Source organism: Sorex araneus, chromosome 8 (assembly GCF_027595985.1).
Source record: "Sorex araneus isolate mSorAra2 chromosome 8, mSorAra2.pri, whole genome shotgun sequence".
In the NCBI taxonomy this organism is placed as follows: Eukaryota; Metazoa; Chordata; class Mammalia; order Eulipotyphla; family Soricidae; genus Sorex; species Sorex araneus.
In genome coordinates this window covers 70,838,432-70,865,818 of record NC_073309.1, presented here as the reverse complement: position 1 = coordinate 70,865,818, position 27,387 = coordinate 70,838,432, and the positions used below count along the sequence as shown (strand labels likewise).

At 43.4% G+C, this 27,387-nt stretch overlaps 2 protein-coding genes across 2 annotated transcripts in view; one reads left to right on the top strand and one right to left on the bottom strand.

Moving 5' to 3' along the window:
* SLC44A3 (solute carrier family 44 member 3) overlaps nt 1–14,862 on the top strand; it is a 98,522-nt gene extending 83,660 nt beyond the window's left edge. Inside the window, 3 exon segments of the mRNA XM_004614669.2 lie at nt 9,351–9,488; nt 13,294–13,530; nt 14,712–14,862. Of these exon segments, the coding sequence (XP_004614726.2) occupies nt 9,351–9,488; nt 13,294–13,530; nt 14,712–14,816 (480 nt within the window). The 3' untranslated portion in view covers nt 14,817–14,862.
* A 2,404-nt stretch (nt 14,863–17,266) lies between these two features.
* Nucleotides 17,267–27,387, bottom strand: part of CNN3 (calponin 3) — a 34,528-nt gene continuing 24,407 nt past the window's right edge. Inside the window, exons 2-7 of the mRNA XM_055146134.1 lie at nt 25,374–25,495; nt 25,084–25,150; nt 23,349–23,486; nt 22,898–23,014; nt 20,114–20,260; nt 17,267–18,129 (exon numbers count right to left, since the gene is read on the bottom strand). Coding sequence (XP_055002109.1) covers nt 17,788–18,129; nt 20,114–20,260; nt 22,898–23,014; nt 23,349–23,486; nt 25,084–25,150; nt 25,374–25,495 — 933 coding nt within the window. The 3' untranslated portion in view covers nt 17,267–17,787. The remainder of the gene's footprint in view (nt 18,130–20,113; nt 20,261–22,897; nt 23,015–23,348; nt 23,487–25,083; nt 25,151–25,373; nt 25,496–27,387) is intronic.

Genomic DNA, 27,387 nt, shown 5'->3' with positions numbered 1-27,387 from the left:
TACCTATGTACTATTGCTTTAACCCCTCTTCCTTACAATCCATAGACAGTACATAACCCAGGAAGGTATGAAAATGAATCACGCTGTTCCTAGAGGGGCCTTGAATTACAGACAGGAGAATGGCTATGGGGACCTAATATTGGAGGCACGTAGTTGAGCGCTCTTGCTGTGTCTACCCTGTGTGTGTGTGTGTGTGAGTGAGTGAGTGTGTGTGGGTGTGTGTGTTTATTGCAGTACCAGCAATGGAATCTGAAATCACAGACTATGTGTTTCCTGGGGCCAGCCCCTTGCCTCTCACATGCAAAGCATGCCCTCCAACTTTGGAGCTATCTAGGTCCTCATAGCACTGTAGCACTGTCATCCCATTGTTCATCAATTTGCTCAAGCGAGCACCAGTAATGTCTCCATTTTGAGACTTGTTGTTACTGTTCTTGGCATATTGAGTACACCACGGGGAGCTTGTCAGGCTCCTGCTGTGCGAGAGGGACACTCTCAGTAGCTTGTTGGGCTCCCCAGGAGGGACAGAGGAATGGAACCCGGGTCGGCCGCATGCAAGGCAAACGCCCTACCTGCTGGGCTATCGCTCCTATCCCCCCTCCAAACAAAACAAACATAAACGGCATGTGGAATCTGATCAAAAACATGTTCAAAAATACACCCAAAATATGAAGGAGCCTGGGGGTGGGTCCTTTCCCCCCACTTCAACCTCTACCATTGTGGTGCATTCTGGTGAATTCAGTCATCCACCAGCAATTCACATTCAGGGGCTCCAAGACTCCCCCATCCAGCAAATTCACAGCATGGCAGAGCAGTTTTGGTAAGTGACATGGTGTCCAATGTGCATAAGATTTTCTAGAAAGAAACAGCCTCAGAACTCAGGGAAATTCTTGCTGAAATTGGACCTCCTCAAGTTGGAGGTCCAACGGGTATAGGGAAAATAGGGAAACAATGGGCTCCATCATCAGGTCCACGGGAAACTGTCGATCTGTTTAGGGAAAATGATCCCAGCCTTTCCCCTTCTATGGGACTAGATCCAAAGGGGGGGGGGGCAGATTCACACGTAAAATACAGAGAGCGAGTGGGCAGGGAGACCAGAGGAGGCCTTCCCAAGACTGTCAGTGAAAACCAAGAGGGAAAAGCAGGAAGATAAAAACACCAGAATGTCAAAAATTACCGTAACCAGACATGATGGCTGAATGCAATGTGGTATCCTGGATGGGACCTGGAACAGAAAGGGGCGTCAGTGGGAGCCTGGGGGACCCCAAGGACCCATTTTTGTTTCTTATCTAGATCAGTGATGCTCAACTGGTGGGGTGATGCCCAGGGGCTGCTTTGTTTGGCAAAACCCCTCTCAGTGTCTCTGCCAGCAGGGGAAGGGAAATACTCTGGTTTCTCTTCAGATCACATAAATCTAGGTCCTTATTTCCTATGAAACATAAAAAATATTTTCATAATTTTAGGTTTGGTTTCAAGACTCAGAACACATCACTAGGGGAAAGCTAAAGAAATGTGCACACAAAACTGAATTTTGTCAGGCAATCTACAGAATGGGAAAGGATATTCACCCATTACACATCTGATAAAGGATTGATATCAAGGGTATACAAAGCACTGGTTGAACTCTACAAGAAGAAAACATCCAATCCCATCAGAAAATGGGCCGAAGAAATGAACAGAAACTTTTCCAAGAAAGAGATACAAATGGCTAAAAGGTACATGAAAAAATGCTCTGCATCACTAATCATCAGGGAGATGCAGATCAAAACTACCATGAGAAACCACCTCACACCACAGAGACTAGCACACATCCAAAAGAACAAAAGCAACCACTGTTGGAGAGGATGTGGAGAGAAAGGGACCCTTCTACACTGCTGGTGGGAATGCTGACTGGTCTAGCCGCTTTGGAAAACAATACAGATGATTCTCAAAAAATTAGAAATTGAGCTTCCATTTGATCCAGCGATACCACTTCTGGGAATATATCCTGAAGAAACAAAAAAGTATAGTCGAAATGACATCTGCAGTTATATGTTCATTGCAGCACTGTTTACAATAGCCAGAATCTGGAAAAAACCCGAGTGCCCGAGAACAGATGACTGGTTAAAGAAACTTTGGTACATCTATACAATGGAATACTATGCAGCTGTTAGAAAAGATGAAGTCATGAACTTTGCATATAAGTGGATAAACATGAAAAGTATCATGCTAAGTGAAATGAGCCAGAAAGAGAGGGACAGGCATAGAAAGATTGCATTCATCTGTGGAATATAAAACAACAGAGTAGGAGACTAATACCCAAGAATAGTAGTATATAATACCAGGAGGTTGGCTCCATAGCTTGGAAGCTGGCTGGCCTCACATGCTGGGGGAAAGTCATCCCAGATAGAGAAGGGAACCCCAAGTAAAATGTGATTGGAGATCATGCACGAGGAGGGAGATGCATGCTGAAAGTAGTCTAGAGACTGAACACGATGGCTACTCAGTGCCCCTACTGCAAACCACAACACCCAAAAGGAGAGAACAAATTGGAATGCCCCGCCACAGAGGCAGGGTGGGGCGGGGGGATGGGATCGGGGGGTGGGAGGGATACTGGGTTCATTGGTGGTGGAGAATGGACACTGGTGGAGGGATGGGCTCTTGAATATTGCATGAGGGAAAAACAAGCACGAAAAGGTGTGAATCTGTAACTGTACCCTCACTGTAACTCACTACAAAAAATAAAAAATTAAAAATCGAATATTAATTGTAATCAAATGTTGTGAACAACTTTATAAAAATAAAATTAAAAAAAGAAAAAAACCTGAATTTTGTCTAGTAAATCAATGATCAACGGGATGATGATGATGATGATGATGATGGTGATGAAATGAAGATTCTTTGTATCCCTACCTCCTTTCCCTTGTTTGTTGGGGTGAAGGTGGGCTGCACTTTGCTCAGGCTTCCTCCTGGCTCTGCTTAGGGATCCCTCCTGATGGTGCCAGCCTGGCCACACACAAAGCAAATCAGGCGTCTAATCCTCTGCACTGCTTCTGTGGCCCACTACCTCAGTTCTTGCTTTAAAATAAGCCTCAGGATCTCCTGATTCACTTGCACAATTAACAGCACAGTGATTAGTCCTATACTGTTCAGTTCTTTCTACGAATTGACAGGGACTGCAGATTATGGTGGCATCTTCACCGGCAATTTTTTCATCCTGGGAAAATGCAAATACTCCAGGAGGATTTACACACATCCTCCAGTGTTTCGTGCAGTTCATCCTGCAGATGCCCAACAAGGAGCAGTTCCTACTGAGAATAAGTATCAATTAGCTAATGCTAAAACAGCAGACACTTTCCACTCATTTCCTGTGTTTAGAGTGAGACTTCCCTCCTCCTTCTACTCATGCAGACATTAATTCTAGGTCTCTGCAGCACTCGGGGTTGAGCTTTGTGGTAAAGCACTGTGGAATAAGAACAGCAAAAAGACATATATAATTTCCCTGTCAGTGTGGTTTTAAATGTTCTGTTCCAGGGGGCATGAGATATATATAGTTTGGGGTTTCCCCCAAATCAGTGGCATCAATTCGTGCATAAGAAAATGCAATTTGGGCTGGAGCGATGGCACAGCGGGTAGGGCGTTTGCCTTGCACGCGGCCAACCCGGGTTTGAATCCCAGCATCCATATAATCCCCTGAGCACAGCCAGGGGTAATTCCTGAGTGAAGAGCCAGGAGTAACCCCTGTGCACCGCCAGGTGTGACCCAAAAACCAAAAAAAAAGAAGAAAAGAAAAAAAAGAAAATGCAATTTAAGGACCAGAGAGGTAGTACAGGGGTTAAGGTGTCTGCTGTGCATGTAGCAGATCCTGGTCAATCCGAAGCACTACATATGGTCCTCAGAGGATTGCCTGGAGTGATCCCTGAGCATGGAATCAGGAGAATTTCCTGAGGACTGTTGGGAGTGGCTCAAAAAACAAAAAAGAAAAAGAGAGAGAGAAATAATTAAAGACTGGAGAGATGATGCCAAAGTTACAACACTTGGGGCTGGAGCGATAGCACAGTGGGTAGGGCATTTGCCTTGCACGCGGCTGACCCAGGTTCAATTCCCAGCATCCCATATGGTCCCCCGAGCACCGCCAGGACTGATTCCTGAGTACAGAGCCAGGAGTAACCCCTGTGTATCGCAGGGTGTGTGACCCCCCCAAAAAAAAAAAGAAAAAAAGAAAAGTTACAGCACTTGCTTAGCATGTGACTGTGCCCTGATTTCTTTGGTTCAATTCTCAGCTTTGTTCATAGCCCCTAAGTACAGAGCCAGATGTGGCCTCTGAGTCCCGCTGATGAAGAGTTCCCCAGAGAGAGAGTTTGCACCTTTTAGTTAAGGTGCAAACTCAATGTTTTTGCTTCTGAGAAGGGGTGCTAAATTGACTACAAGGCTATGATCTAGGGGATAGAGAGCTCCACAAGAATTATATTTCTGGTATGAATGAGAAAATCCATTAAGTAGCTGGGGCTAGTGGGGGCAAAGTGGTGGGATGATGGGCCTGACCTGGATGCAGAGAGGTGGATGGGGAAGTGCTGCCTGGTCCATCTCTGGGAAGCTGGATGATGGTGGGTAAAGTGAGTCCTGCCCTCATGGGAGATGAAAGCCCTTGGATAAAAGAATAAGGAGAGCAGGCATCCTCCCCACACTTCCTTGGAGCTTCAGCCCTGCCTGTTTCCCAGTTGTAAATGAGATCATCCTGGGTGAGCTCTGAATGCTAATGATCGCCCTGGTGTGTGCTTCCTCTGAATGCTTTATGGGGAACAAACTCTTTCATGCTCCCCACAGCCCTTTGCAGGAGGTGTGGCTATTCCATTTACAGGTGAGAAGTTGCAGTCTGGGAAAGGTGGAACCATCCGTCCAGCACACAACAGTTAGGCAGCAGTAAAACTGTAATCTGAACCCAGAGACAGTCTGGCTGCAGAGCTTGTCACCACCATGCTTTTAAAGAGCATTTTGTTCTAATGAAAATTGGTAGTTCAGTAGGTGAGAGGGAAAGAAGGGTTTAAAATCTTTCTGATTCACCTGGCGACCTGGGGAAATGTCCTCGCTCTTGTTTGCTGGGCTATAAAAAAGTGCTGATGCCCTACCACCTACCTGCCCTGCCAAGACACTCTCTGGATCGATTCACTAGTCAGGCACTGAGAGCCTTAGAAGATGTAGCTTCTTAGTTAATATTATCTTTTTTTTTTCTTTTTTTTTAGCCACATCTGGCAGTACTCAGGGCTTACTCCTGGCTCTATGCTGAGGGATCACTCCTGGCAGTGCTGGGGGAGCAGAGGTGGGGGTGGCAGGGGTGCATATATGGTGCTGGGAATTGGCCATGTGTAAAGAAAGTGCCCTGCCTGCTGTACTGTAACTCCAGCACTTGTCAGTTAATATAAAGCTCAAGGACATTTCCATATCCTTCCTTAAGTCTCTACACATGGGAGCAGTTTTCCACCAACAACTGGGTTGGAATTTTACTTTATTTTTTTATCTTGTGTTTCTTTTTGGATTACACCTAACTCTCAGCTCTGTGCTTAATGATTAGGGAAACACAAATCAAACAATGAGACATTACCTCAAACCAGTGAGAGTGGTACAGATCGAAAAGTCTGGACACAGCCAGTGTTGGCAGGAAAGTGATGAGAAAGAGCCCTCATCCACTGTTGGTGGGAATGTCATCTGGTCCAGTGTCTCCAGAAAACAGCATGAAGATTTCTCAGAGTACTAAAACTAGAACTCCCCATATGACCCAGCAATACTTGGCATCTACCCCCAAGACACAAAATCCATTCCAAAGGATATATTCACACCCATGTTTATTGCAGTGTTTAGTACAATAGCCAAGAGGTGGAAACAATCCAAATGCCCAACTGTGGAAGAATGGATCAAGAAGTTGTGATATATATGGAATTAGAGAGCATCCATTATTATGCTGAGTGAAATGAGTTAGAAGGAAAGGATACATAAATTATCTCTCCCCTGTGTGGGATTTACACAACCGCAAAGGGCCGAAGGCGACATGCCTGGAGAATGGAGATGGCATTGAATAAGAGGGCCCTTTGGGATCTTGGCAGAGGAAAGTGGGTACTCTGGTGGCGGGTGTGGTGTAGGGATGATGTATGCAGGAAACCATCATCAACAGTATTGAAAATCATAGCACCTCAATAAAGATCGAAAGAAAATATGCCCCCATCAGTATTCAGAGGGGTGCCAGGGGTTGAGTCTAGGGCCTTTCCTGTGCTTTACATGCACTCTCGTCCTTTGAGCTATCTCTCCTGCCCTGGGTTGGGATTTAAAAAACAAGTTTCAATTGCACTCTAAAAAAACAAGCAAACAGTTTTTGTGGAATACCACCAAGGCATTTTTTGCAGGAACTCATTCTTACATTACATAGAAGGAGAGAGGAGAAGCTGCCCTCCATGGTGTGCCTGAAGCCTGAGGGGAGGATGTGTGGACCCAAGCTTTTGTCTTTGAGAATCAAGCCTTCCTCTTAAGCAGCTTGCAAAAGGTGGCACAGTTCATTCTATTCACTTATTCCCATCCTGTTACTCCTTTCCTATCGCTTAAACTTACTCTGATTCATTCTTGCATCACTGGGGGCTTGGATTAGCTAGCACACAGCGCTCTGATTTTGTTTCTTTATCATCTGTTCTTTGAATAGCTATATGAAATGATTAGTTTGTAATCATGGAACGTTGTAAATTCTTTGTTGTAAACTGCAGTGCATGGAATATTTTAAAAGATTTCAAAGGAAATGTCTTTAATGATTTTTAAATTGTTGTTAAGGGATTTTTGTGGGAGGAAATCACCCTAGAAATCTTCTTGCACACACACACACACACACACACACACACACACACACACACACACTACTTCTTGATTTCCATTCCTGGAACTATGTCCTTTTGGATGCTATGCCAAGGGCCAGAGAGACCACTTAGAGGGTTGGAGCACAAACTATGCATGCGGGAAGCCTTATGCAAGTTAGGAAGCTGCCTTGCCCGAGGCCAATCCAGGTTCGATTCCCAGCATCCCATATGTCCCCTGAGCACCGCCAGGAGTAATTCCTGAGTGCAGAGCCAGGAGTAACCTCTGTGCATCGCAGGGTGTCACTATCACTGTCACTGTCATCCCATTGCTCATTGGTTTGATCGAGCGGGCACCAGTAACATCTCCGTTGTCAGACTTGTTGTTACTGTTTTTGGCATATTGAATACGGCACAGGGAGCTTGCCAGGCTCTGCTGTGCAGGTGAGATACTCTCAGTAGCTTGTCGGGCTTTCCAAGAGGGATGGAGGAATTGAACCCGGGTCGACCGCATGCAAGGCAAACGCCCTACCTGCTGTGCTATCGTCCAGTACATCGAAGGATGTGTGACCCAAAAACCAAAAGAAAAAAATAAAGTTACAACACTTGCTTATCATGTAACTGTGACCTGATTTCTTTGGTTCAATTCTCAGCATTGAATTGAATTGAGTTGAATTGAATTGAGTTGAGCATGCTCCAATTTGCTTCCCAAGTTGGGAAGGTTTGATCCTGAACATCCAAAATCAAAAACTCTAATAGCAACAGAGAAGTTATTATAACTTATTACAAATAACTTATTACAAATTAGGGCTTTAAGATATACATTAAATAGTTATTAATGATAACAAAATTTTTGAAAAATATGCTCCAGCTACACAAAACTGATAGCTTTTATATGTATTAAAATTTAAAATTATAAAGGCCATAAGACTGCATGAAAATGTTGATTATGTAAATGAACGAGGAAATATACAATGACACTATACAATTTAGACTATGTATGTTTTCATTACTATAATTTCTATTCAGTTTTTCTACTTCTTCTCATCATTTTTGATACTAAGCTCTCATTCCAATATGAACACTATTCCTTCCATTATCACTCTAGCATTTTTTTTTTCCAGAAGGGGAATTAGACCACATACCCAGTGGTTTTCAGTGGCTACTACTGACTTTGTGCTCAGGGATCACTCCTAGCAATACTTGGGGGACTATACGCTGTATTGGGAATTAAACTGGGGGTTGTTTGCATGTAAGGCAAGCACGTTAATCCCTGTATTATCTCTCCAACTCCTATCTCCTCAGCAACGTAAACATGCTTCTGTGTGTTTTTTTTTTAATCTCAAGTTGTTCTCTCTCTGTAGAGAAATGCATGTGCCTATATTTCAGAGATTGGCAGGAACTTTGAAAATTAGGTGACATATTATATGGGTAGAGTTGATAGGTTAATAGAATCTCGTGTGTTAGTTGAAAATGATCACTCTGGACAAGAACTGAGTGCTGAAAGTAGGTAAAGGGAGATACATGATAATCTTTCAGTACCTGTACTGCAAATCATAATTCCCAAAGGAAAGGGAGAGAAAGAGAGAGAGCAGGATAGAGAATGAGAAAGAAGATAAGTGCCTGCTGTAGAGGCAGGCTTGGGGGACAGGGCGGGCAGGAGGAAAACTGGGGACCTTGGTGGTGGGAAGTGTACACTAGTGAAGGGACAAGTGTTGAATTTTGTATGATGAAACCCAGACATGAACAACTTTGTAACTGTGTATCTCATGATGATTCAGAGAGAGAGAGAGAGAGAGAGAGACAGACAGACAGAGACAGAGACAGAGACAGAGAAATAGATTCCTGTTTCTTGAGCTAGTTATTTCCTCTGGTTATCTTTTCATTTGTTTCATGGACACGTCATCTTCAAGGGTTGTGTCTGTGAGACTCCGGTATTCCCTGCTCTGATCTTTCTTAGTCTCTTCTCAGAGTCCAGTTATTTCTCTGGTCCCAAGCAGGCACTTTACTGGATAGTTGGTTGAATTTCATTAAGTCTAAATCCTGAATGTGTGGTGGGAGCTCAGTTCCCAGCAATGGCCTGACCTTTGTCTCATACCTGGGTTAATTATTTCTTGCCTCTAAGTCCCCGGGATCTCCAAACCCCTAAACCCTTTCCCGATTTCAAACCCATCGATTGAACTTTTCTGTGTGTAGCTCTAGGGTCTTCACTTCAGCACCTAAAATTTCATTCTTTCCCTCAAAAATCTGCTCTGCATTGGAAATTTGTTTATGTTCTATCCATCACCTCTATAATTGAAGATGCTCTGTATTCAGCCCACCATATTGACTGGAAGTATTTATTTATCTTTCTTGATGAAACTAAATAAAAATATGTGTGTGTATATTCCAGAGACTGGGAAGATGCCTTGAAAATGACTGAGATGGCAGGGATGTGGGATTATCATAACTTTTTCCTCAGTTTTGCAAATGTTCTCTATTGTCAGTCTACGAACTCTACGATGAGAATGATCATTTTTAAACCGTTGTCTTTTGTTTCAGAATTCCTACACTGCAACTGCTATTAATGGGACAGATTTTTGTACATCCGCAAAAGATGCACTCAAACTCTTATCCAAGAATTCAAGTCATTTCACATCAGTTAGCTGCTTTGGAGACTTTGTTATTTTCCTAGGAAAGGTGAGACGTATTCACTAAAATTTAAAAATTCAAGAGCTTGGGATCCCAAAATTAAGTCATACAACAACGCTTTGGTAAGAACTAATGTTTCTTGACTGCTTCATACTAGCTGTCATGCCCATGATCTTATTAAGTCCTCACTTGATGACATATCTATTTTGCAGAACAGGAAGCTGAGGTTCAGATCTCATTTAGAAACCCACTAGGTACATATGGCTCAATTTTTCCTGCTGCTCTGATTTCTTCTTCCTCATTTCTAAAGTAAAACAAAGCAAAAACCACGAGCCCTTAGGAAATGGATACTTTCATTCTCTGAGGGGTTTCTATCATAAAAATATGTAAAAATAGTACTGAAGACTGATGAAGCCTGATGAAATGCCTGCATATTTAAGAAAGGTGTCTGTGAACATTAAGACATCATTGTTAACTTTCTAAATAAAACCAGTTACATTTTTGCTGTCATCTGCACCTTTTTAAAAGAGAAATTTTGGTAGACTATTTTGTTTGGGAGTTCTCAGGGGCTACTCCCAGCTCTGTGTTTGAAGGTCATTCCCATCGATTCTCGGCCTTCTGGCTAAAATCAAGTGTGAAAATCATTCCCAAAGGTGCCAGGGAGTTTGGGGTGGCTTTGCAGTCCCTCCAGAAACTTGGGCCTCCTGCATGCACTCAACCTACTGAGTATCTCTCTGGCACTCAAGGAGTTATAAGTAAACTCAGGGAGTGTCGAGGCATTTCACAGCATCTTAGCTCCAATAGCTCATGATATAAAAGACAAGCCTCGGGCCAGAGAGATAGGACAGTGGGCAGGGCACTTGCCTTGCACAAAGCCAACCCGAGCTTGGTCCCCAACACCCCATACAGTCCCCTGAGCCAGCTAGGAGTGATCCGTGAGCACAGAACCAGCCCTGAGCACAGCTGGGTGTGGCCCCAAACAAAAACAAATGAAAGACAAGTCCGAAGCTCTAACACCTCTGAGACTCAGCTCCCATCTCTAGAGACAGCACTGGCCTTTTCTAGGTCATAAGGAGGAGTAACAGGAGTTTTTTCTGAAGCTTGTTTCCCACTTGACCTGCTTCTGTGCTCCTCGGGTTCCTGATTCACTTGAAAGCTAATCACATTCTTGACCACAGACATCCTGACCACCCCATCCTCATTACTATTCTGAACTGACATCCTCGGTTCCTCCAGCCTCTCCTCCCTATAGGACACGAATGCAAGGGGCTGCGGGGTGGGCCATAGGCTTCCCTCAAATGAACAAGATCTTGCACTCCAGTTGTGACCTGACCATCGCCAAACAAGGGTACCCTGCTCTCCTCACAAAACAAGCATTTGTGCTTTTGTGACTTTTGGTTTTGTGTCTGGTGCATTGCTCTCATAGTTAGCTGTCAGTAACAAGTTATAACATGCTTGGATTTCACAGGTGTGTGTTAATTTCATGTTTATTTCAGGACTCATCTGGGCCCCAGTGCTCTCCATGTGTCATTCATTCTAGAGGCACAAATCCATTATGCCATTTAAATCAGATTCCATAAACTCTCCTTGTATTTAAATGGATAAGATTATGTATATTAATTTGATAAGCTTCTCAGCAATACATTTTCTCATGACCATTTCCCAAAAGTATCTTTTTTTTTTTTTTTTTGCTTTTTGGGTCTCACCCGGCGATGCACAGGGGTTACTCCTGGCTTTGCACTCAGGAGTTACTCCTGGCGGTGCTCAGGGGACCATATGGGATGCTGGGGATCGAACCCGGGTCGGCCGCATGCAAGACAAGACAAATGCCCTACCCGCTGTGCTATCGCTCCAGCCCCCTCCCAAAAGTATCTTTAAAAGAGGTTTAATTTTGAAATGACACCTTCCTTGAAAAAAGTTATTATATTATATTTTATTTTATTTTGGGGGGAGGGTGGTGTAGATGTAGTACCTGGGGATATTGGTGGTGAGAAATATACACTGGTGAAGGGATGGGAGTTGGAATATTCAGTATAACTGAAACCCAATCATGAACAACTTTGTAACTGTGTATCTTACGGTAGTTCAAAATAAATACAATTTAGGGTAAAGAATAAATTAAAAAAAATTAGAGATCAGAAGGAAAAAGAAAAAAAAAGAAGGAAAAAGAGAAAAAAGGTTTTAAGATAATCATGAATTTGAAAAAATACATTATTTCCCATAGGAAAAAGATCATGCTAATGAGTTTTCTTACAAGTGATTCTCCACCCCCCCTTCCCCATACCCACCCCAGTTGTTGAGTGAGCAGTGCTCAAGGCCATGCAGTGCTTCAGGTCACACCCAGGTCAGGCATTTTCTTTGTCACTTGAGCCAGCCCACAGTCCCAGATTCTTTGGGTGTTTTGAATGAAATAGCATTCAGTTATTTACTTCTATGTGGATTGCCAAAGACAAAAGGGACTTCAGACCAGTCCATTTGCCTGGCAAAGAATTAGGTCCGTTGGGCCAGAGAGATGACTCAAAGCAGAGAGAACTTGCTTTGCTTGTGAGAAGCCCAGATTTGATTTCCTCCCTGGCAACACCCAGTCTTCCGAGCACTGTCATGAGTGACCCCAGATCACTGAACCAGGTGTAGTCCCTGAGCCCTGTGGATGTGCAAAAGAAAAACAAAGGAAGAAATAAAATACAACACAACCAGGACTGGGAGACAATTAGCACAGAGGTTAAAGACAAATACTTTTTATGTGCCTGGCCCGACTCAATCCCCAGCACTACATGGTGTAGTCCTGGAAGCCTCCAGCCACTGTTACTGTTAGATGTGTCCTGGGGGCTCCTCAGCCTGTAGGGCAGCCAGCCCCACATCTTCTAGCCCAGTTATCCGTATATTGTCAACAGTGTTCCCAGGGCCCCTGAGCACATTTGGGAAGCAGTTCTACAAAAAAAAAAAAAAAAACCACATCATGATCAGTAATCATGTTCCTGGGAATATAGATACATAGAGCAAAAGCAAAAGTAATCCTGTTTTCCCACCATTGCTTTAAATCTGAGGGTACAAATGATCACATATTAAATAGCAATACAGCCACTTAACCAATTATTGAATGGTTATCCAAAAGATGATGTCTATGGAAGCTTTTCAATGAAGACACTTATCTGTGGCTTCAGGTGAAAAGAGTGGTTTGTGATTCTACACAGACACAGTAGCTATCTGATGAAACAGTGCTTTTTCTCTGCCCATCCTCCAAATATGCTGGGTTTTCTTTAGCCACCACAGTTCTTCCCTTTCTTCCTCTTCCTATCTCATTCAACCTCATTATTCTGACCGTCATTCTTCGGAATCGGGCAGACACGCATTTTAAAAAAAAATTTATATTTTAATTTTATTGAATCACTGTAAGATAGTTACAAGCTTTCATGTCTGGGTTACAATCTCACAATGATCAAACACCCATCCCTCCACCAGTGCACATTCCCCACCACCAATATCCCCGGTATATCCCCCCCTTTCCCACCCTCCCCCTGCCTCCATGGCAGACAATATTCCCCATACTCTCTCTCTACTTTTGGGAATTATGGCTTGCAACACAGACATTGAGAGGTCATCATGTTTGGTCCATTATCTACTTTCAGCACACATCTCCCATCCTGACTGATGCCTCCAGCCATCATTTTCTTTGTGATCCCTTCTCTATTCCATCTGCCTTCTCCCCTCCACTCATGAAGCAGTGTTCCAGCTACGAGGCAATCCTTCTGGTCCTTGTCTCTATTAGGACACACATTTGTGAAAACTGGCTTGTAACTGAATAACTCTTCTCTGATGTTCTAACCACTTTCAGTGGCTGTCATTTGTACAGGTGTTGGTGGTGTGCTTCACTGTGTTTGGAGGCCTGATGGCTTTTAACTACCACCGCGCACTGCAGCTGTGGGCCATCCCTCTGCTACTGGTTGCGTGTTTTGCCTATTTAGTAGCCCACAGTTTCTTGTCTGTGTTTGAAACTGTAATAGATGTCCTTTTCCTGTGTTTTGCTGTTGACCTGGAAACAAATGATGGATCCTCAGAAAAGCCCTACTTTATGGACCAAGAGTTTTTGGTAAGCAGGTATTTCATTCCTTGTTACACTCTTGGGCCCTGCAAGTGTTGGAGATTCATTGCTCAAGCAGATGGGCGCCCTTCCTCATCTTCTCCTTGAGGGCTCTCTGGGGCTCTGCCACAAAGCCTAGAGCTTTTGAGAGTGGAATTTGAGCTGTTTCCCAAAGCCAAACCTGCCTCCCTTTGTGAAGCCTCTCGTTGGACAAGAGGCATTGAGAAAATGACCCCAAGTCAAAAGTGTTTGGGATGGGGCAGCTGTTAGTGCTAAAGAACCTTTGGGATGGTTTGAGAAATTAACAGTTGATTTTTTTTTCTCCCAAACACTTTTGTGTCCCCAAGCATCCTATCATACCCATTGTATTTTAGGAAATGCGCGCCCCAGTGTAGACCTTCTGTGCCACATCCGAGATTTCCAGGCCCTTAATTAGCCAGGGCACCACAGGGTGCGCCCAGCCATATCCTGAGAGCCCCCCCCCAACTGCTTTTATCTGGAAATAGCAGGCAGCTGCTTCTAACAACTTCTGTAATACAACTGTTATCAGCCTTATCCTATATAGACAGGGGCATCTGACAGCTGAATGAAGCCTCTTCCTGTTGTTGGGTCAAGTGTCATTTTAATAATTTTCTTTCATTCTGTTGCCATAAACTGGGGCTTTAAAGCCCTTCTGCTTTTAAGCAGAGGATTCAAAGAACTCTTCCGTTCAGCCAGGCCCTTAAATTTAACAAGCACTTCACTTGCTGTATAATTATCGGAAGCGTCATCCTTCTCTGCGTGGCATGAAAATACAGTGGTGCTTTATGTTACTCTAAAGAATTTCTAATGGTGATAAGACACTCACTAGGTCTTCATTCCCCATGTACTCTTTTCCAATTAAAAACCCACTTTGAAATGTGCCCTTCAAGATATTTTAGTTCATTTTAACAGGGAAGGGTTTTGTGTTTTGGTTTTTGGGCTAGACCCAAGGGTGCTCAGGGATTACTCCTGGTGGGGCTCAGGGGATTACATAGGGTGCCAGGGATTGACCCTGGGTTGGCCATGTGTAAGGCAAGTGCCCTGCTTGCTGTATGACTGCTCCAGCCCTTTTATCAAAGGATTAAATCTGCTGAAATGATAGGCCATGCAAATGGCTGTTAAGAGTGCAGAGCAGACCTAATTCCTTGTTTTGTTATTTTTTTTTTCAGAGTTTCATAAAAAGGATCCATAAATTAAATGATGTAAAGGCACAGAATGAGAAGGACTTGGGAAGGAAGGATGAAGGACTGGAACTGCAGCCCATAGTGAGATAGGTGCCTGGTATATATTTGTACCCAGAACAATTTCCTTGTAAGAGCGATCCACAGAATAAATGAAAAGGCCCAAAGGGTCCTGTTTCTGTCCCTTTGTTTTGTCCATGTTGCAATAATAGAACCATAAAGTATAACATAAAAGTTTTGTACCCATGGGCACAGAAAATCTTTAAACGCACACTCTATATAAAATCTTTTATACGTGCATACACATACATATATAACCAAGAGAGCACTCATGTCAAGTCTTATTTCAGGGCATCAATGAAAAGAACACTCCTAGAACCTTTGCAGAAACCTCTAGAATGTCACTTTTCTCTCCCTTATCGAAGAAATGATGGTAACTGGTCTAACTTTTCAAAGCAGTTTTAAGTGACAATAAAAACCAGAAGTTTAACAGGAACTGCTACCTGATGGGTCTGGTATAAACCAGGGACAGCAGTGTAACCAGTCAAGACTTCAATCTGTTACAAGATGAATATTCTGGAGATTTGGATTTCAACCACAGCCACACCAGATTTGCCTGGAGGAAGATTTAAAGTATGTGCCCTGGACCCTGTCCCCAGAGGTTTGGATCTTATGATAGGCTAGAAGACTTCCTTTTCAAAGCTTTAAACAAAGTTAAATATTTAACATGATGATTGGCAGATATCTCCGTCATTCAGGGGAGTTGGCTGGCATCTCGAAGCTCTGCTAACAGAAGAACTTAACTGGGCAGGCAATGGGCCAGGGAGATAGCCCAAAGGTCTGGAGTGAATGCCTGGCATGCACTGGGTTCAGTCCCCAGCACCACTTGGTCTCCTAAGCACTGCCATGTAGCCAACCTCTAGCAGCGCAATGTGAATCTCCCTAAAACTTTCTGCACAGATGCCAAAAAGTAACACACCAGCTCCAGTTTACATTACAAATGACAACAGGACCACTGAAATTAGCTCCTCTGGTCTCTTTTAGGAAGGGGAGTTAGTTACAGAGCAGTTTCTAAGGCAGAGGCTCCCAGATTTACTTAGCCAACTTCCCCCTTTCAGAAAAAAAAAAAAAAAAACAAAAAAAAAACACTCATCAGCTCCCCCACCAAGAATCTACTTTCTTTTAGCAAATAAAGACCAAGTTCCCCCTAGGTGGACTAGAGGCTACTGCTGCCCCATACAGCTCATTCCAGCCCTCAAGCCACAGTACCACCCACTCTGGGAATCACTGATATCAGGCAGGGCAGTTGGGGCTCAGGGGGTTGGGGCCAGTCCCAGTGACACTCAGCCAACTGAACTGACAGTTCAGTGCTATGGCCCACAGATTGCATGCAGTTCAGGCCCTACACTGCCCAAGGTTATCCAGGCAGTGCTTGGGGCACTTTAGGTCTGGCCGAGGTGATGCTGGGGGTGTGAAATTTTTAGAACAATCTGGGTATACAGGTGTATAAAATAGGTATCCAAATCGCATTTACTGATAGTAAATAAGCTATTTTACAACAAACTTTTTAAGATGGTTTGCAAGCCCCACATTGTGTTATACAACTCCATATGTGGGGTTGCTGTGCAGTTCCACATGGTGGGCTCTGAGCCACGGGCACTGTGGCATGAAGAGGAGTCTGTGGCTACAGATCTCAGTGATGTTGTCAGTGCCTGCCTCAGCTAGAACAAACTTTACTCCTACAACCAACAGACCCCTTGCCAGAAACCAAACCTGAGGAAATGTTAGGTTGCTAACTTTCTTTAAGTGAGTGAATTATTTTGGTCATTATAACACTTCACTGTTTGGCCTTTTCTATGCCATGACTGCTGGTTCAATTCTGCTGACACTTCTTACCAGAAACCCCTAGTACGTTTCTTTCCAAGATTTATTCATCATGGAATCTGAATTCTATCCCATCCCCACCAATGCCCCAAGGATGTTTTTTAATTAGTCCAAGCTGGATTTGAGATAAGTTTAGGTCAACTGAATCACACTGGAATAAGGGTCAAATAATACATTGAGTTCTGGCTGTAATGTACAATATGCAACTTTGTTGGGGTTTTTATTTTCTATACCTGTCTCAAGCACAGGGTGTATTAAATAAATAAATGTTTAAATATTAAATAAATAAGTGTGTATTAAATAAATAAATGTTCAAGCACTTAAGAACAGTGCCTGGGAAAGAGTAATTTAAAAAAAAAATCTATCAGTACGTTCATCAGAAAATAATCAGCCTGTGGCTCATTTGAATGTTCAAAAAAATATTTATTTATAAAAAATACAATGGGATAAGTTTATGCTGAGAAATGCAGCAATAAATACAGTTGAAGAAAACAGAGCAACTCTACATCGATACATTGGCACAAACAGAAGAGCAAATGCACCACCCAGACCCAAATGTCTGCAGGCCGACTCTGGACTCTGGACATGCTCCTTGAGAAACCACCCCACAAAGGTCTTGTCAGTTTAGCTGAGAGAATGAGTACACATATAATCACAAATGCACACAGATCATGACTTTATTTAAAAATTAGCAAACAATACTGTAGAAACATTCATATGTGAATTTCTAAAATGCTGCATCTTAAATTTAGTTGGCTAAGACCACATTTAGCTATAAGCACGGGGTTTAGTCTTCCATGTAGAAACCAGATACTAAACTGTAAAAAAAAAAAATAGGTTTCTATTGTTTGAAAATAGCAGTTTAAGTAGAAGAGTGTAATAATGCACAGATCTTGAATAAAAGAATCAGCTGTACAAGAGTGCTCCCCTTTCACAGTATTCCTTTTGACTGCATACGTAAGTTATCAGTGATGCTGTAGGATTTAACGGTTACAGCACTAAAAGGCAACTATTTAGGGAAGAGGCTGAAAAAAGGACAAAGGAATGTATGTAAGGCATTATTTCTTTTAAGTACAATAAGCATAATAGTGTTTTAGGAAGACAAGATAAAAATGACTCAAGGCTAGCTTGGTTCTCACGGAATAAAAACAACGGGCTAAATACTGAGCTTCCTGCCTGACTAATAATCAATGCCTTGGTCGCCATACGGGTATTCTCGAGGGTAGTCGTCTTGGTACTCGCCCTGATAGTCATCAGGGTACTCTGCCTGGTAATCGCTATCACTGATTTCTGACCCATTTGTTCCTGTTCCTTGGCTTCCATTGTGAATGACGGGCTCGGTGGGGGCAGCACAATACTTGGGGTCATAGACCTGCCGCCCGAGCCCATACACACTCATTCCTTTCTGGGAAGCAACTTTGTTGGTGCCCATCTGTAGGGAAATCGTCGAGTTGTCCACTGGCTGCAATGTCAGCTTCTGATCATAGATGTCTCTTCGGGTGCCTGGTGCTAACATTCCCGCCTAGGAGCAACACAGAACACAGAAGTCAAACCAATGGCAGGACGAGATTCTTGGGGCTATTTTACAAATCATGAAGCTAGCATTGATAGGATGGTGTGGATTACCTTCCCTCAGGCTAATCACTTTCCTTTCAGGAAGAGACCAAGTTTACCAAAATATTCTCTTGGCAGATATTTTTCTTTCTGGTTTTTGTGTCACACATGGCAGTGCCCAGGAGCTACTCCCAGCTCAGTGCTCAGGGGCCACTCCTGGCTGTGCTCAGAGGCCAGGCCCTGCCAGGGGTGAACCTAGGCTGCCTGCCTGCAAAGCATGTGCTCCAGGCTACTGAGCTAGCTCTCAGGCATAAAAAATTATTTCTTGTGAAGACTTTCAAAGGAGACGGGCCCTCCTCAAGCCCTTGCTCAGCTATAAAATGACTCCGTGGATACAAACAAGTTGACTTCACTTTACTTGGAGGTTTCACGTATGCCAAATGGAGACGATGCCTACTTCAGAGCTAGGAGAGGTTTTGATGTACAGAATGAAAAAACAAAATGAAATGCTGGCATCCCTGGCAGTTACCTGACCACATACGCACCCGGGTCACCAATTTCAAAAGTTTCTAATCCACGCCACAAAAATGATGCCAAGAAGTTCTTAAGGACTTAATTCTTGCAAAAGTCCCTGAGCCACCCCAGCACCTGTTGTCCTGAAACAGCTACTCTCTACTCTCCACAGCACCATTCCCTGTCTGTGCACATTCCCTGTCAGGCACATCCTCAGAAGTCAGCAAAAGAGCAAACTCAAGAGGCAATCAGGACACAAATGATTCATGTGGCAGGGCATGTTCCCACTCAGGGCAAGCCACCACAAAACTCTCAGGAAGAAAAGTTCCTTAACTTGGCCTCACACACTGGGGGACAGTCATACCAAATGGAGAAGGGAACACCAAGTAAATTGTGAGTGGAGATCCCACATGGTAAGGGAAATGCGCACTGAAAGTGGACTAGTGTCCGAACATGATGGCCACTCAATACCCCTATTGCAGACCACAACACCCAAAAGGAGAGAGAAAGAGAACAAATTGGAATGCCCTGCTACAGAGGCGGGGTGGGATGGGGCGGGATGAGACTGGGGGGTCGGAGGGATACTGGGTTCATTGGTGGTGGAGAATGGACACTGGTGGAGGGATAGGCTCCCGAACACTGCATGAGGGAAAAACAAGCACGAAATGTTTAAATCTGTAACTGTACCCTCACTGTGACTCACTAATTAAAAAAAAAAAAGAAAAGAAAAGTACCTTAAATTTTATAGATAATATTGCCTTGTTTTTTTGTTTGTTTTTTTCCTTTGGGTGAAGAGTAAATCCTTTTCATTTGGTGTCTGATTTTTTTTCCCCATGGGAGTGATTATGCTTTTTATAAACCATTGGTGGGACTGAGTCAAGGGTGGTGGTTAAGATAAAATCATCGAGGGCAGGAGGAGGCTTTTTCAAACCTCTCTCCACTCCTGCTGGCTAACAGACCAGCTGCCAGTGGTCTCTCGCAGTAAGGTACTAATCCCAGCTGAGCATGACGACAGAGCGCAAGCATGTTCACTGTGCACTCAGTCTCACATTTAATAGCAATGTGTGGGGAACATTTCTTGCACCAGACATCTAATCTACCAAATGAATCCCCGGCTCCTTCAAAAATAAAAGATACATTATTAGAATGAGCTAGTTATTTGGACTTGGAGCAGAAACACTGTCATAAACAGCATTATTTCTTCTGATTGGGTAGGAGGGCCAGCTGCCCTGACACAGCCCTGAGTCTTAGCATACTTGTGTCACTACAGAAAAAGTCCTTTGATTCTTTTCCTTTCTCCTCAAAGCCTACTTCAGCCCGGAAGGAACATACTATTTGAATTTCATACCAATAATACCAACTTTCTAACTTAGCTACGGATGTAAGGTCAGCACTAACAAGCCTGGTGCTCTTGGCACATCCAAGAAAGTTCTGCTTACCTGGCTGGCACCTTTGTTGGTGCCCATCTGCAGACTTATCGTAGTCTGGTCAAAAGGCTTGTCAGTTTGCATTTTGGGGTCATAAAGGTGCCTTCGAGTCCCATAGGCGGTCATTCCTGCCTGGCTGGCGCATTTGTTGGTTCCCATCTTTTAGGTCAAAAACAAATAAGCACTAATTAGCAGACAACACATGTAACACACCCAAAACTTGATTTCACTCAAAAGATAAATGTGGCACAACCGACACTTCCCTTCCCATACGAATGCCTTGGTTAACAAGAGGAAAATGGTTTTCTGGAGCTGGAGCAATAGCACAGTAGGTAAGGTGCTTGCTGACCTGGGTTTGGTACCCAGAATCCCATATGGTTCCCTGAGCACCACCAGGAGTGGTTCCTGAGCACTGAGCCAGGAGTAACAATTGGGCATCACTGGGCATGGCCCCAAAACTTAAAAAAAAAATTTTTTCCTGTGCTTTTTATAGATTCGAACGTGCTCACTTTAAAAAGTCCTCCACCATCCCAATTTGCTTCCACAACACAATTCACTGTACGAAAACGTACATGCAGAGGTGCCAATGAAGTGGCTCAGCTATAGAGCACTTGCATGATATATGTGGGGACTTGGGTTCGACCCCTGGTACCAGAACAACAACAAGAAAGGGATAAGTAGATATCCCCCCCCCAAAAAAAACCAAAAACACCAACAATGACGTAAGAGAATTATGAGAAATTAGTTTCCTCTACTTGTCTTTCTTCCTCTCCAGAGTCCAAGCAACTAGATAAAAGAGTCGCTGTGACAGTCATTTAAAGGGACAGAACAATCTTTGTGTCGGCAATGTGCCTGTCTCCTCAGGTACGTTTTGCATAAAATGTGAGAGCAAATTTTGAAGAAGAGCAAAAGGTGTCTCTTCTCTGGCAGCTCAAGGGGACCTTCTTTATGTTCCATCAAAATCACTAGCATTTCCATGGAAAAAGAACTACATTTTATTCAGAGTCTCGCATCACCGGACAGAGTTAGAGAGGCAGAATGTAGAATGGGAAAGCAACCAAGTTTAGAAGAACAATAATTAACTCCCCCCCCTGCTGAGAAGAATGGTTTAACAACCACCAGTACACTCTGTTCTACTGGCTGGAGACACAGTTCTTTGGTCTTAAAAACAAGATTCATTCAAGGAAAATTTGTTGATATGAGAATATATATAAGGCGTGTTTATGCAAAGAAGCAGGGAGAGATTACTATAATTTTCCCATCCAGACATTTACTGTAAACATTGAGTATATTCACTAACTTCTTAACTGATGTGTTTGCATACATATTTATACACATGCATAAAAATATATACATATATATACAAAAATAGGCATGTGAATCTGTTTTTGTTGTGGGGCCATACCTAGCGGTACTATGAGTCCTGCAGTGTCAGGGATCAAACCCAGGGCTGCATAGTTTTAAACTATTAGTTCCTTTCATGGCTTTATAATTTAACCAAATAATTGCTGTTTGTAATTGAGGGTCCTTCTTGTCACTGATATAATTCTGTACCATATAAAAATAATTTATCTCACAGGAGTGGGGTGGGGGGGAGGCAAAGAGATAGTACAGCAGGCAGGGCGCTTGCCTTATACAACACCAAACCAGGTTCGATCCCTGGTATCTATGTGGCTCCGAATGCACAAAGATTGATTCCCGAGTGCAGAGCCAGGAGTAACCCTTGAGCACTGCCAGGTGTGTAAATAAATAATAAGTAATAAATTAACCATTTATTATTTTTTAAATCAACAACTATACCACAAAAAGTAAATAATAATAATTTTTCTCACAAGACTCAGCAAGAGTGGGGCACCAAATCAGACAAGTTTCAGGGGGCTGGCGAGATAATGTAGGGGTCCAGGCACAATCCCTGTATGCTGCCAGCCCTGGTTTAATCCCGGAAATCCCAGGAAGCCAAGCGTCACCACACACTTGCACCTTCACATTGAACCATTACCCGGGCAGGCCAAGATCTGCTCCAAGTGGCTCCAAGGTCCCCAGAGCATTACTTGGGAGCAGCAGCTCCCCCCCCTCCACACACAGAGTAAACAAGTAAGAACAGGCATCAGAGAAGAAAACCTAAAGTATTAAGGGCGTTCAGTAATAGAATTCTCAACTCAGAGCAATATCTGGCATCATATGGAACCCAGAACACCCCTAGCACACTGCTTAGGTGTGTCCTGAAAACAAAAAACGAAACAAAACAAAACAAAACAAAAGAGAAGAAGAATGTAAATACAAAAAAATTTCATTTCCTGGAGAAAGAACTGTACCGCTATCTGCCATGCCTTGTTCTAAACATCGTCATCTCGATGTACACTGGTGGAGGACAGGTGTCGGAGCATTCTATGATTGAAACCCAACCAAGAATAGCTCTGTAGCTGTGCATCTCACAGTGATTCGATTCAAAATAAATAAACTAGGGGCTGGAGTGATAGCACAGCGGGTAGGGCGTTTGCCTTGCACGCGGCCAACCCTGGGTTCGAATCCCAGCATCCCATATGGTCCCCTGAGCACTGCCAGGGGTAATTCCGGAGTGCAGAGCCAGGAGTAACCCCTGTGCATCGCCAGGTGTGACCCAAAAAGCAAAAATAAATAAATAAATAAATAAATAAATAAATAAATAAATAAATAAATAAATAAACTAATAAATAAACATCATCAACTCCTGGGTTTTAAACAGAAATAAACTTATGGGAGACACTTGGCAGGTGAAAATGAATAGTATGGAATGAGTAACTGATTATGCATTACCTGCAAACCGATTACACTCTGGCCAGCTTTTAATTTTCCTTCATCAAAACGTCTTGTTTGTTTCTCTGCATACTTCACCCCAATATCAATGGTTGTATGGAATCCTTTTGTTTTCGCCTAGACAGAAACATGGGCACTCACTGAAAGGAACACTCAGATGCAGAGTCTGACAGTGGAGTTTCACCCAGACAATAACACAGCAATGGCATTATCAAGAGGTGTGGCGTCACCAGGGAAAACCCAAACCAGGGACGCCAAAGAGGTCTGAAACCATTCTGAACAAAGGGGACAGTATTCTAACTAAACTGTCCTACACCAAGAAGCTGATCCCACCCCCTTTCCACAAAGCTCCAAACTGTATGAGAGATTCCCCCCTGCCACACAGGGGCAGCTAAGACACAATTCTGCTCTAATACAGAGGGGTTTGTTTGGCCATTGGAGACATACGCACCAGTCCTGCAAGAGCCACCAGCGTGGTCTGAACCTGGGTCATATTTCCATTCTCAAAGAGATCGTTTGCTTCAAATATGTCATGAGGCTTCATGCCATAAGCCTGGATGGCCTTAATAAAGTTGCCAATATTTTCCAACTATAAAGAAAAAGTTGTGTAACTGCGGGAGCTAAATATTGACGTTAATATATTACAAAAGAATTCTAAGTCAGGTTCTTCAGTAAAGTTCTCTGTGGAAAAGGTGAACTATTTCTAGTAACTCAACATTAGGATTTTTTCACATTTTTAAGCAATCCAATTTCTTTTTCAGTTCTTGACAAGCCAAACCTTTCTTTTATGCTTATAAGAATTCTGTGCCTGGAGAATTCTTAATTATCCAGCAATAGTACAGCCCTGGGGGTTGGAGCAATAGTACAGCGGGTAGGGCGTTTGTTTGCCTTGCATGTGGCCGACCTGGGTTCAATTCCCAGAATCCCATATGGTCCTCTGAGCACTGCCAGGAGTGTTTCCTGGGTGCAGAGCCAGGAGTAACCCCTGTGCATTGCCAGGTGTGACCCAAAAGGAAAAAAAAAAAGAATTCAGGGGAGAGGGGAAAAAAGAATTCTTTGTCAGAATGATCCAGGCCTGGTATTTCCTTTATCAAAAGGATCATAGTCGAAGATTAGAAATGTTTGCATGTAAATCTTGGGGTGGGAACAGAGAGACAGTAGGGCGGGTAAGGTGCTTGCCTTACACGTGGCTGACTTGGGTTCTATTCCCAGGCACCACATATGATCCCTCCCCTGAGTCTGGCAGGAGTGATCTCCGAGCACAGAGCCAGGAGTAAACCCTGAGCACAGCTGGGTATATTTCAAAAACAAAAATACCAAATGAATCAACAAAAAAAATCCATGGTTACTAAGCACATACTCAATAACAAATAATCAATCTTACTGGATCACACACACTCCTGAACTAAGACAATTTAGTACAGTTTTGGAGTTAACCACTTCTTTAACCAGTGCTCTGATTCCTGGCTTTTCTCTATATTTTTCTCAGATTCTAGATTACCTTTTTTTTGCTTTTTGGGTGATACCTGGCGATGCTCAGGGGCTACTCCTGGCTTTGCACTCAGGAATCACTCCTGGCGGACCATGTGAGATGCTGGGAATTGAACCTGGGTCAGCCTTGTGCAAGGTAAACACCCTACCCGCTGTGCTATTGCTCCAGGCCCTAGATGATATTTCTCTATACAAGTTAAAGCTAAACACCTAATAATCACAGAACTAATTCTAACTATGGAAGTGTTAAAAGTTACATGGATAAGATGTTCACAGCCTTTTCCTACTCTGGTGAAGCCCATGTTCTCTGTTGAATCTGTAACTCTTTCCCTTCTTTACCATTTCTCTAAGTAAATTTCTTTCAAGATAAACTACTTTGCTTCAGGCTAGAGAAAGAATATAGTGGGTAAGGGGGCACTTGCCTTGCACTCGGCCAACCAGGGTTTGATCCCTGGCACCATATCTGTTCCCTGAGTCCTGCCAGAAGTGATCCCTGAGCACAGAGCCAAGAGTGAGCCCTGAGCATTGCTGGATGTGACTCCAACTTAAAACAAATCCTAAAAAAGCACAAATGTTTGCTAATACACCAGTGCTAACAGTTTCAAATAAGTTTATGGTTTTAAAACTGTAAACACAGCCCTGTAGCATCAAGAAAGAGCAAAGAGAACAGGTGAGGCTGCTGGCGTGGCTGTTACCTGAGGCCAGTTTAAGGGAGACTCGTTGACTTTCTTCACTGAGCCTGGCTGGAGCTTGTTTATGAGCCTGAAAAGAAACGCGGTAAGTGACACCTTAATCACGGCTCGTACAAAAAACAAGGCTCATACAAAAACAAGCACTGGGATGTAAAGTTGGTTCTTTAACATCAATAAAGGTAAAACATTGACAGAAATCAAGGTTTGTCAGCCTGTCCAGGAAGGGCAGGCAGGGCAGAGGCCCGAGAGAAGGGCTGGCACAACGGGACTGGCCGCCTGGCAAGTCAACTTACTCGCACAGGATTATACCATCTTTCAAGCCCAGCTGAAAGTTGGTGCCAATGCTCATGCCTGTCACCTCTTCGATCCAATTGCGAAGATCTTCTTCTGCCTGATGATCATATTTCAAAGCAATCTGAAACACAAATTAACTAATTTTAGAAGAATTTTCACGAAAGCCTCAGAAACTGCTAATGCTGTGTTCTGCTTTAACCGCCCATTTGAGACCACAGCTGCAGCAGGTAGTAAATCACACGCATCAGAATCTGCAGGCAATCCAAACCAACCATCAGAGTTTTAGCAACTGATGAAAACTTGGAGTGGGGGGAGAAGGGGTGGCAGCAAGTCAATGCCTAAAACGTTTGATCAGCCTGTCCGGAGAGCTAGTTCAGAAGAGCTGAGTGCATGCTTTACATGAGCAAGACTTGGGCTTGACAGCCAGCACTGCATGGTCCCTTGAGTATCCAGGGCCTAAGCACCCTAAGCACAACCAGGTATGCTTCAATTTAAAAAAGAAAATTAATTTGAACAGCACATGGGGAAAAGCTGGAATGGAGAAGAAAAAATACTACCAAGATAAGTTTCCCCTCACAACACAAAGGAAATGATGGGTCTGGTACTCCTGAGCTTTCTATTTCGCAAATACACGTGTCTGAGCACACACACATGTACACACAATCTCCTCAGTATTATTGTATTTACTGTAAGATATTAAAACTCTACACAACCAACATCTCTGTATATTCCTCATAGAAAGGAAAACATTTAATTCTCTTCCTATTGCCCAGCACTGTCCCTGACACCCGGACATTTCATAAAAGCAAAAGAGTAACTGTTGACTCTTTACTTACTGAAATCTACAATAAAAGTAAGGTGCTACTGTACGTGCTAAAACTGCTTGCTCGGCATGAGCAGCCTTGATCCAAAGGCCCAGCAGCGAATCCCGGAGACAGCATCTCAACAGAGATGTCTCTGGACCCCGTGCTGAGCCAATCCCACCAGGGCTCCTCAGACAGAGCGGGTTTCCCTCTCCAGCCACTGCAAATGAAACCCTGGTAGGCACAACTTCCAGAAGAAAAGCCCAGGTGTGTGGGAGCAGAGACTGAAGACGCCAGGCCATCTGGTGGTGGTGGGGACAGGCCATCCTTTCTTGTCCCCCCACTTCTTGGGGCCCTGGGGTTCCTGGCTGTCACATTCACAATCTGCCTCTGGGTGCCACTGAAGCAGATTAACGGCCCTGATCCAGAGATTCACATATGAATCTCAATACGGACTCGCTGCCTGCAGAGATGTTTCTGGAAATCATTTACAACCTTAGAATTCCAGGACCTCTCATGATATTCGTAATAAGCAATAGAAAATAAAGTATCTAGGATCTGGCTGTGGCAGGCAGGCTTGAATGGTGGTGGAAAATCTGAAATTTTGGGTAGTGGGAAGGTGTAATGTGGTGGGATTGGTGTTGAAATATTGAATGTAATCAATTAATGTGCACAACCTTATAAAAATAAAATTAAAAAATTAAAAAAATAAAACTGCTTGCTCATAAACACAGAATTTGAAAGTCCTCTTCAAAACAATAATAAACCTCAATTTAAAAAAATCTAAAATATTGTTTAAAAGCACATGTTTAGGGGCTGGAGCAATAGTACATGGGTAAGGCTTGCACGTGCCTTGCATACAAAATCTGGGTTCGATCCCCAGCACCACATGTGGTCCCCTGAGCCCCACCAGGAGTCATCAATCTCTGAGCACAGAGTCAAAAGTAAGCCTTGAGCACTGCTGTACATGGCCTAAAGGACAGAACAAAACAAAACTGCACGTGTTCAGGAACCAGGAAAGTGGCCCGATGGCAGAAGACCTGCCCTACACATGTGAGGCCCTGGGTTTGATTCCAGCCCCAAACAAAAGACACGTTCAAGTTCTTAAACTATTCTTTGTTCTTTGGGTTCCTAAAAAAGCAGATAAGAGTGAAGAATCGGGCCGTTCCGGAAGGCACAGCAAGCCAAAGATTGCTCCAGACCCCAAACC